Below are 9,217 nucleotides of genomic sequence, written 5' to 3'. Positions count from 1 at the left end.
AAGAATCCAGACATGGAAAAACGAAGCCTTCTTAATAATCAGTTCGAAATAAAATGTCAAAGTTTTGACGGACAGATGCAGGAACTTTGAACGGAAGGAAACTGCACCTTGGCCTCTAGTTCACGTGGTGACCACTTTCCACCACGGAGCATTGATTAAGAAAATTTTCAAGTCTTGTTCGAGAGGCTAGATTGATGAAAAAAATCGCTTTTTGGTCTTTTTTGGCTAAGAAATATGTCTTCAGATTGATAAAAAACAATATAATTCGGCGCTCTTGAATCCACTTCTTGTATCTGTTCGTCGCTATCTGCAATATTTTCCGAGATAATCTAAATAAAAAACCTCAAAAACAAACTTTTAAATATACAGAGTGTCCCAGAACTCATGACCCAGAGGACAAGGGGATTACTGATGGTAAATTTCAAAACAACTGCTTAAGTTTAATATGTAGTATTCGAGAAAGGATAAAAATTAACAACCAATCCCGAAAGCTTATTCACAAGGCCATCCCAATTTCCTAGGCAACGAGAGTGTAATGTTCACTTGACCAATGGTTGATGGTATGTGTCCATAGTTACCGATTTTCAAATTCTGTTCAGCTCTGGGATTGGCTACCGTTTTTACGTCTAACTCGATTATTTTTTGAGCAAAAAATTTTTGTTTAGACACCTCTGAAATGACGTCGTCTTTTGTTTTTTACCACTTTTTACGAGTTTTTGTAGGAATAATCGATTTAATAGGACTGACAAAAATACACCAGATTTAATTTTAAATTTTTATTGCCTACGAGCCACAAATACGATTTTTTTTGGTATTTTCGACGTCATGCAAGTAAGCAAATAGTTGTGCTTCTCGTGAACAGTCAGTGCCATTATTTAATAATTATTACATAAAAATGCCCTTAATTTACCGAAAATTATAACTTTGCCTTTATTTGTGCCTGTGTCTCCTTATAATTCTTATCAGCTAACACATCAATACTGTTTAAAAATCTACATAACTCCGTTGTGTATTCTTCTGGATGGCGGTAAAAGTGCATCACATGTGGCGAGTCATCAAAACACTTCCAGTTCACCTAAAAAATTCGCTTTGATAAAAAAAAAAAAACAGTCAATCCTCACCGAAATCCCTATATTTTCCCAATTTTCCTTCAACCGCAAATTGGAGCTTAACGACCCAACCGGATCCGATTTACTGACGAAGATTAACGCCGGCGACTTGATAATATTTGTATGGAAAATCTGACTAGCTCGCATATAATGACACGTGGCCACCTTATCAAACGTTTTCAAATGATAGCTGTAAGAAAACTCAAACAATCAGCGTCACAGCATATTTGATAGCATACAGTATGTATTTCCGTAGCGCCGACTGCAACATTTGGTTGTCCGGAAACACAGCAAATGGAAATCCTTGTGGAATTTCCGTGATATCCGCCAAACTATCCCAAACTTGACCAACAAATCTGTTCAAGACGTGTTGGTATCGATTTTGCTCCGCCGCCATTTGCACCAGGGCTTCGGACCACACATAGCCCCCCACAGAAAAGCCATGGATCAGTAATTGCGAATAGGAGGTGTTGGTGTTGAGAAACCTTAAAATGTCCGATGCGACGAGCTGTAATTAATTCGCATGTTAATTAAAGTTCAATTTTATGCTGTCCTATTAATACAAGTTGTAATTTCCTGTGGTTTGAATATTCATGTATACAGAGTGTTTGCAAATGGATCTAATTTTAAAAACAAAACAATGCCTTGAAATGTGTGTTTTACACTAATTATCAAGCCTTTGAAGTAAAAAATCGTCGTAATCATCTTCAAGCACTCGTGTTCACTATTATTATTATCATTATTATTAAAAAACTTGTAATTGATTGGTTGTAATTTAGAGAACCTTGATTAAAGTCAATTAGATCGTCACGAATATAAAACGTGAACATTAATATTAGAATGAATATTCAACATCAAACAATCAAATAGTTATGATTACAACATACCTGTGTCCCTTTTGTCGGCCACAACAATTGCCATGGTGTAATATTCACGTTAATTACATCAAATCCTCGATTTACATAAAAATCGGCGTATTTTGAAATGTGTTTGTTTTTGGCCAACAGCCATGACATCATAATGACCAACGGCTTCTGCTCTTCATTTTCCACCCTCAAGTTGTCACCCTTCTGCGACTTTTTTTTATTCGACAGCAGTGTAATATTTTTTGTTATTTCAGTTGAGGAGATTTTTCTTAACACCATTATCTGAAAAACAGTCAACTTTAAGTGAGTGTTATCAACAACAAAGGATACTTACAGGAATGGCAGAGTGGAACCGCTGATACAAAATAACAGATTTAAACCACATAACTGCATGTATCTTTGGTTTTACGCTAATAAAACTACGAACTAATTGTCTTTCAGCTTTATATGATTGTATCAATTCATGGTCAAAGTCAGCTGTGAGAAGGGGAGGCTCTCCACAGCCGATCACTTCATTCCCGTTCTGATGTAATTGACCAGAAGACTATAAATGATTATATCGGCAGAGTTTGCTTTCCCATTATAATAAATTCGATATTCTCGTGGTTGAAACACTCAAACAATTCTTTTTAGAACCGACGCCGGCGTCGTGACGCGTCGCAGCAAACTGGAAGCGCGGGATGCAGTCGCGTTCGGCGATTTTATTGCCATCTATCAAAATACGGCCGTAACACAAATTAGTACTTGCAGGTTCTGCTCCAGGTGGCGTTAGGGTTTTTATTGCTTGGTTTTCAAGTAGGCGCGGGCATTGTTGACATTTTTAGAATTCAAATTTGTACTTTCCACCTTGTTGTAGCTTTCGTGAGTGTTTTTCCTATTTTTTCCCCGGTTTCTTGAGTATTTTTCTTAGTTTAGCGCTTCATTCATGTTTAATGTGGGGATAAGTTAAGCGTTGACGTTTTGAATAAAATGAGGTTAGAAAAACGCAAAAACTTCACACGCTGTGATGGATAATTACGAGGATTTTACTAGAGAAGTACATTAATATTTAGATTAGATACATTTTTTCATATTTTATATTCTAGCAACTAATCGCTAAAATAAAGACCTTGGAGGCTCACAACACTCAGTTACAAAACGTTATTGCAAAAAAAGAAAAATCAAACAACACGAAGCAACGAGGATCGAAAAAACCATTCGACTTCGAAAAGTGAGAGTTCCTGTATCAAGTCCGTTTTTTACACTTTTTAATTTCCAGATGTAAAGTCCGTCACGTTCTGCTAAAGTTTTTCTACTTGGGATGGAATTACCACGGCTTTGTTACTCAAGAAGACACGATAAACACAATAGAACATCACATTTTTGAGGCTCTTACCAAAACGTGTCTGATTGAAAAACGATCCAGTGCTAATTATCACCGTTGTGGGCGAACTGATAAAGGAGTCAGTTCTTTTTCACAGGTTTAAACTCATATTTTGTTGGAAACGTAACATTGTACTTTGCAGGTGATTTCTTTGGATGTGAGAAGTAAATCCGATGATGTGGACGAGGAGTTGGATTATTGTAAAATTTTGAACGGCATTTTACCGGCGGATATTCAATTTATAGCGTGGTGTCCCGTTGATAACAACTTCAGTGCTCGTTTTGACTGCACCCACAGAACGTATAAATATTTTTTCCCGAAGAATCGTTTAGATATTGAGGTGATGAAAAGCGCTGCTAAAAATTTAGAAGGTTCTCATGACTTTCGAAACTTTTGTAAAATGGACGTGGATAATGGAGTGGTGGAATTTACAAGAAACATTCAATCAGTCGACATTTCTAGTTTCCAAGATGACGACGGTAAGGGTCGTTTTGTTACTGTTTGAGTCCCACGTTTGTTTCTTCAGATTTTTCAATTTACGTTTTGACAATCAGAGGAAATGCGTTTTTGTGGCATCAAATTCGGTATATTGTTGGGGTGTTAATTCTCATTGGAGAGCATAAAGAAGAGCCGGGAATTATTCAGGAATTGATGGACGTGCACAAGAATCCTAGAAAACCTGACTACCACATGGCCAGCGAAATTCCTTTGATTTTATATGATTGCCATTATGAAAACGCTCATTGGATTCACACCAAAGAAACTGTAAACGCAGTGGCCTCAAAACTTTATCAATTTTGGACATTCTCTGCATTAAAGTAACTATGATGGTAACAGGAAGTATTTATGCTCGTTTCATTTGTCAGGACCGCCATGGTTAAAAACATGTTGATAGATTTAGAAAAACAGACTGATGTTAAATTCGACGAAACTAGTAACACTCTTATCCCAGGTGTTAAGCCAAGAACTTACATTCCTCTTATGAAAAGACAGTTGTGTGGTGAGTTACTTGTAAGAAATGCTCGTTATGTCTATTAATTTCATAATTTCAGATAGTTTAGAAGATAAAATAGAGCGTTCTCTGAAAAGACGGAAGAGGAAAGGAGAATCATGAACATACCAATCAGCGGAATAATTTATTTTAGCAATTTCTTACATCATAAAATCAATTATACGATTTTGTTTTCAAGTTTACTAATGAGAGTTTCAATCATATTGGCATCGACAAGACCGATAAACTTATCAACAACTAAACCATTTCTTACGGCTATAACTGCAGGCACTGCTTTAACTTCAAAAGTATGAACTAATTCGGCATGATTTTCAACATCTACAATAGCCAAGTCAATCTTATCGTTATGTTCTACTAGTTCTTTCATCTTTGGAGTTAAAATATTGCAAGGTTCACACCATTCAGCGTGAAAGTTTACAATCACAGGATTATCAGAATTCATTACTTTTGATAGAAATTCATCGTTGCTTTTAATTGTAATTAGTTTGTTTAAATGAAATGTAGAGCTGAAATTTCGAGTAAAGAGATTGAAAAACTGTCTGGGAATTGCGCAGTTCATTGTTGAACATAGAAAGATTGAACTCTTTTTGGATGAACTGGTTCTATGCAATGTAGAATGAAGAAAAATGTGAAGCCTACTAAGGCACTTAAGATAAGAAAGATCAAAAGTATTACTTGATAAACATAGATGTTGTCCTTGTCCTAAAATGAAGACAATAAATGAATTACATTTTAAAACAAACAACTTACAAAAGTGTCCTCTTCTCTCACTGTATGGTTGGGTTTCTCTAGTGGAATAATCACTAAAATAATTGTAACACTCGTGGCGACACTCAGAGACACCCATGCAACATTGTTTTGAAATTTTATACCAAAAACGAACACTATAAGCGCTACTACCCACAAAATGATGAGGAAGAACAGACCCAACCCTACATTTCCTATGATCATCACTGAAACAAATTGTTATTTGTTGAACATACTTCTACTTTCATGAGTCACCTTTGGTAAGTCGTTAGTGGATCTTGCGATTTCTAACCCTTGAACAGGTGTAAATTATTACTCACTAAATTAATAATGAAAATGTTTGGTTATACGGAAACTGGAAGCTAGAATTGGTTAAATTACGCGTTATTCTACAATGGTATTTTTAAATAAAGCTTACATTTGAATTGACTCGTCTATAAATAAAATTGTAACCCTAGTTTTATTTTGACAGAACTTTGTTGACAGCACGGGGTTAAAATCTCAGCTGAGTCGGTTAGTCAAGTTTTACACCAAAAGTTTAGCCCTCTGGTAAGAGAATGTGTGAACTAACTACTTTGGCATTATCCCACTAGGTGGCTTATATTAAAAAAAAATTAAACATTTTAAATAAAAGCCACCTAGCGGAATAATGCCCAAGTTGTTAGTTCACGCCTCTTCTCACTAGAGGGCCAAAATTAAAAAATCGCTAACAATTTTTAAATAAAAGCCACTTAGCGGAATAATGCCAAAGTTGTTAGTTTACGCCTCCTCTCACTAGAGGGCCAAAATTAAAAAATCGCTAACAATTTTTAAATAAAAGCCACCTAGCGGAATAACGCCAAAGTTGTTAGTTTACGCCTCTTCTCACTAGAGAGCCAAAGTTAAAAAATCGCAAAATTTTTAAATAAAAGCCACCTAGCGGAATAATGCCAAAGTTGTTAGTTTACGCCTCCTCTCACTAGAGGGCCAAAATTAAAAAATCGTTAACAATTTTTAAATAAAAGCCACCTAGCGGAATAACGCCAAAGTTGTTAGTTTACGCCTCTTCTCACTAGAGGGCCAAAGTTAAAAAATCGCAAAATTTTTAAATAAAAGCCACCTAGCGGAATAATGCCAAAGTTGCTAGTTTACGCCTCCTCTCACTAGAGGGCCAAAATTAAAAAATCGCTAACAATAAATAAAAGCCACCTAGCGGAATAATGCCAAAGTTGTTAGTTTACGCCTCCTCTCACTAGAGGGCCAAAATTAAAAAATCGCTAACAATTTTTAAATAAAAGCCACCTAGCGGAATAACGCCAAAGTTGTTAGTTTACGCCTCTTCTCACTAGAGGGCCAAAGTTAAAAAATCGCAAAATTTTTAAATAAAAGCCTCCTAGCGGAATAATGCCAAAGTTGCTAGTTTACGCCTCCTCTCACTAGAGGGCCAAAATTAAAAAATCGCTAACAATTTTTAAATAAAAGCCACCTAGCGGAATAACGCCAAAGTTGTTAGTTTACGCCTCTTCTCACTAGAGGGCCAAAGTTAAAAAATCGCAAAATTTTTAAATAAAAGCCACCTAGCGGAATAATGCCAAAGTTGTTAGTTCACGCCTCCTCTCACTAGAGGGCCAAAATTAAAAAATCGCTAACAATTTTTAAATAAAAGCCACCTAGCGGAATAACGCCAAAGTTGTTAGTTTACGCCTCTTCTCACTAGAGGGCCAAAGTTAAAAAATCGCAAAATTTTTAAATAAAAGCCACCTAGCGGAATAATGCCAAAGTTGTTAGTTCACGCCTCCTCTCACTAGAGGGCCAAAATTAAAAAATCGCTAACAATTTTTAAATAAAAGCCATCTAGCGGAATAATGCCCAAGTTGTTAGTTCACGCCTCTTCTCACTAGAGGGCCAAAATTAAAAAATCGCTAACAATTTTTAAATAAAAGCCACCTAGCGGAATAATGCCAAAGTTGTTAGTTCACGCCTCTTCTCACTAGAGGGCCACGGTTAAAAAATCGCAAAATTTTTAAATAAAAGCCTCCTAGCGGAATAATGCCAAAGTTGTTAGTTCACACGTTCTCTCACCAGAGAGCTAAACGTTTGATGGACTAACAATTTCAAATTTTCTGTTCATCTACTTACTCACTTTTTTATTATTAAATAAAGGGTGCTTTTAATCCAATTCAACATTTTAAAAATTTTCATTTATTAATTATCAATGGGCTTTAATCGCTGCTCAGTAACAATTAAACCATGTTCCCATAGATCTGATATTAATTGCAGCTTCAGTTCTTCAGCCTCCATTGGCAGCTTATCTACTTCAATGTAACGAGGATATGTATTTTGAAGCATATGGACTGATGAGACCATACTGGGGTCAAGTTCCAGCCATTGTTCTTCTTGTCCATGGTAAACATTTGCATTTTCTGTATTATAATACAATTTTGGAGTCGCATCGCTGTCAAGCACCAGGCGAATGCAGTAGTATCGTAAGAGACGAACTTTTGTATCCAAATCGATTCCAACTCTTAAGAAAAAATTGAATTATGTTAGAAAAAACCTTTATCTCTTACCTATTGATTACTCTCCCATTGTCCAAAAATGCCCCATCTGCTTTTGAGCAACGACCCAATTCTGTTTTTGATAGCACTGGAGGCATTGAATCATACATGAATTTCCTTCCTAATTGATCAGCAGCTGAATCCGCATCAATGTAGTTAACCAATTCTTGAACCAAGTTCGCAATTTTGTTTTTAATAGAAGTTTTACATTCGGAATTTCGGGTTCTTGTCGCCGCACCAAAATGCTTTAGATAGTGAAGAGGAAGACCACGGCGAAAATCCAGATCATTTGCAGACGCTTTCTTTAGAGCCTCAGGTAATATATACTGCAATAAATCAGCGTATGAAGTCTGTTGATAAACTGAGACTGTAATATGCAATGAATGGGAGTTGGAGTCTGTGCGGCCTTCATGTATGGTTCCTCTTGGAAAGTACAAAACTTCTCCGGCGTTTAAAGAAAGTTCCATAAAAGGATCGCCAAGTTCCTTATGGGTGAAATTGGGACTTGAGAATCTCGCCAACACATCTGAATCCCTACAATGATTAAAGTTAGTTTTCACACGTAAAATTGACGAGTTTCTTACTTTGGCTGATACAACTTCCAATGTTTTCTCCCTTCCAGCTGAATGACAAACGCTTCAATATCATCAAAATGTGGAGCAAACCCTTGACTATTTGGGGGTGTCAAATAAACATTAGCTCCAACCATCGTACCAAAATATTCCTGCAGAGTCGCCAGCAGTAAATGAACTTTATTACAATAAGTTTGTGGATTTAGTATTCTAATACTGCAGCCATTAGAGTAATAATCCCACAATGCTGAAGCACTCGCTCGTCCTTCTGGGTTGTGGACTTCTTTAACTCCATTTTCATAAGAAACTACATCCACATTTTGTGTGTAATAAAGATGATTATTTCTGATGATTTTATCAAAAATTGTAGAATTGAAGACATGGTTATAATAACTCGCATTGACACGTCTTATATGTAAGACTTTCTGCTCCCAATACGTTTTAAAAAAGACTTCTGGTGACAATGGTTCAATCATCCATTTGAATGTTTGCAGTGCATCTAAAAGAGGGTCATCACTTGAATCTAGTTTCTTGCAGCCGTTTATACTGATCTGAACAGTGTCAGTTGTTGAGGGCACAATAACTGCTGTTCCATTGGTGCCACCACTCAATTTCTTCAGTTTTTTTAATTTTGGTTCTTTTCTTTTCTCAATCAATTTCTTAGATTTTTTAATTATTGCATGTTGCTTTACTTCACCATTCTGCTTCAACTTTTGCTTCTTTGGAGTTGCCGTTTGCTGTTTCTTTCTTTTGAATGGATCAGATACAGAGTGTTGCTTTTTGTACATCGAAAACGCAGACACCAATTCTAGGTTGTTCACCGCCGTCTTTCCCATCGTGAATTATGTCTACAACACTTTGGTTTTATAAATTAACATGAAAAAATGCGATTTTACCTGAGTGAAATTGTTCACATGTGTTGTCATTGCATGAAAAAGTTAGGTTATGATCACAAAACACTCACTTGTTAGAAATAAAAAACACCATAGAAACACGACATTTGCGCCCTCT

General features: G+C 36.2%; 4 protein-coding genes and 1 pseudogene across 4 annotated transcripts; 1 reads left to right on the top strand and 4 right to left on the bottom strand.

The window, feature by feature from the left end:
- Positions 1 to 761: 761 nt before the first annotated feature.
- LOC148166136 (transmembrane protein 53-like) lies at positions 762 to 2,898 on the bottom strand. The gene is made up of 8 exons (XM_088049223.1): positions 2,894 to 2,898; positions 2,815 to 2,849; positions 2,589 to 2,758; positions 2,310 to 2,519; positions 1,997 to 2,257; positions 1,349 to 1,617; positions 1,122 to 1,299; positions 762 to 1,075 (listed from the first exon to the last, which is right to left on the bottom strand). The coding sequence occupies exons 1-8, from the start codon at positions 2,896 to 2,898 to the stop codon at positions 917 to 919; spliced, it is 1,287 nt and encodes a 428-aa protein (XP_087905349.1). The 3' UTR covers positions 762 to 916.
- LOC148166135 (tRNA pseudouridine(38/39) synthase-like) lies at positions 2,752 to 4,536 on the top strand. Its single transcript, XM_088048826.1, has 8 exons — positions 2,752 to 2,836; positions 2,886 to 3,011; positions 3,061 to 3,185; positions 3,234 to 3,435; positions 3,481 to 3,817; positions 3,865 to 4,156; positions 4,205 to 4,338; positions 4,391 to 4,536. Exons 2-8 carry the CDS (start codon positions 2,982 to 2,984, stop codon positions 4,450 to 4,452), a joined length of 1,182 nt encoding a protein of 393 aa, XP_087904952.1. The 5' UTR covers positions 2,752 to 2,836; positions 2,886 to 2,981; the 3' UTR covers positions 4,453 to 4,536.
- On the bottom strand, positions 4,462 to 4,909 carry LOC148166134 (thioredoxin, mitochondrial pseudogene; annotated as a pseudogene).
- Positions 4,906 to 5,509, bottom strand: LOC148166133 (uncharacterized). Its single transcript, XM_088048828.1, has 3 exons — positions 5,353 to 5,509; positions 5,101 to 5,303; positions 4,906 to 5,052 (listed from the first exon to the last, which is right to left on the bottom strand). The coding sequence occupies exons 2-3, from the start codon at positions 5,299 to 5,301 to the stop codon at positions 4,906 to 4,908; spliced, it is 348 nt and encodes a 115-aa protein (XP_087904954.1). The 5' UTR covers positions 5,302 to 5,303; positions 5,353 to 5,509.
- A 1,772-nt stretch (positions 5,510 to 7,281) lies between these two features.
- LOC148166132 (ribosomal oxygenase 1-like) lies at positions 7,282 to 9,195 on the bottom strand. The gene is made up of 4 exons (XM_088048777.1): positions 9,103 to 9,195; positions 8,219 to 9,054; positions 7,647 to 8,168; positions 7,282 to 7,600 (listed from the first exon to the last, which is right to left on the bottom strand). Exons 2-4 carry the CDS (start codon positions 9,040 to 9,042, stop codon positions 7,282 to 7,284), a joined length of 1,665 nt encoding a protein of 554 aa, XP_087904903.1. The 5' UTR covers positions 9,043 to 9,054; positions 9,103 to 9,195.
- Positions 9,196 to 9,217: the final 22 nt, after the last annotated feature.

The sequence above is a fragment of the Gnatocerus cornutus genome, unplaced genomic scaffold, assembly GCF_029298725.1.
Source record: "Gnatocerus cornutus isolate USDA-ARS CGAHR unplaced genomic scaffold, icGnaCorn1.1 ctg00000023.1, whole genome shotgun sequence".
Lineage (NCBI taxonomy): Eukaryota > Metazoa > Arthropoda > Insecta > Coleoptera > Tenebrionidae > Gnatocerus > Gnatocerus cornutus.
This window is presented reverse-complemented; position numbering and strand designations above follow the sequence as displayed.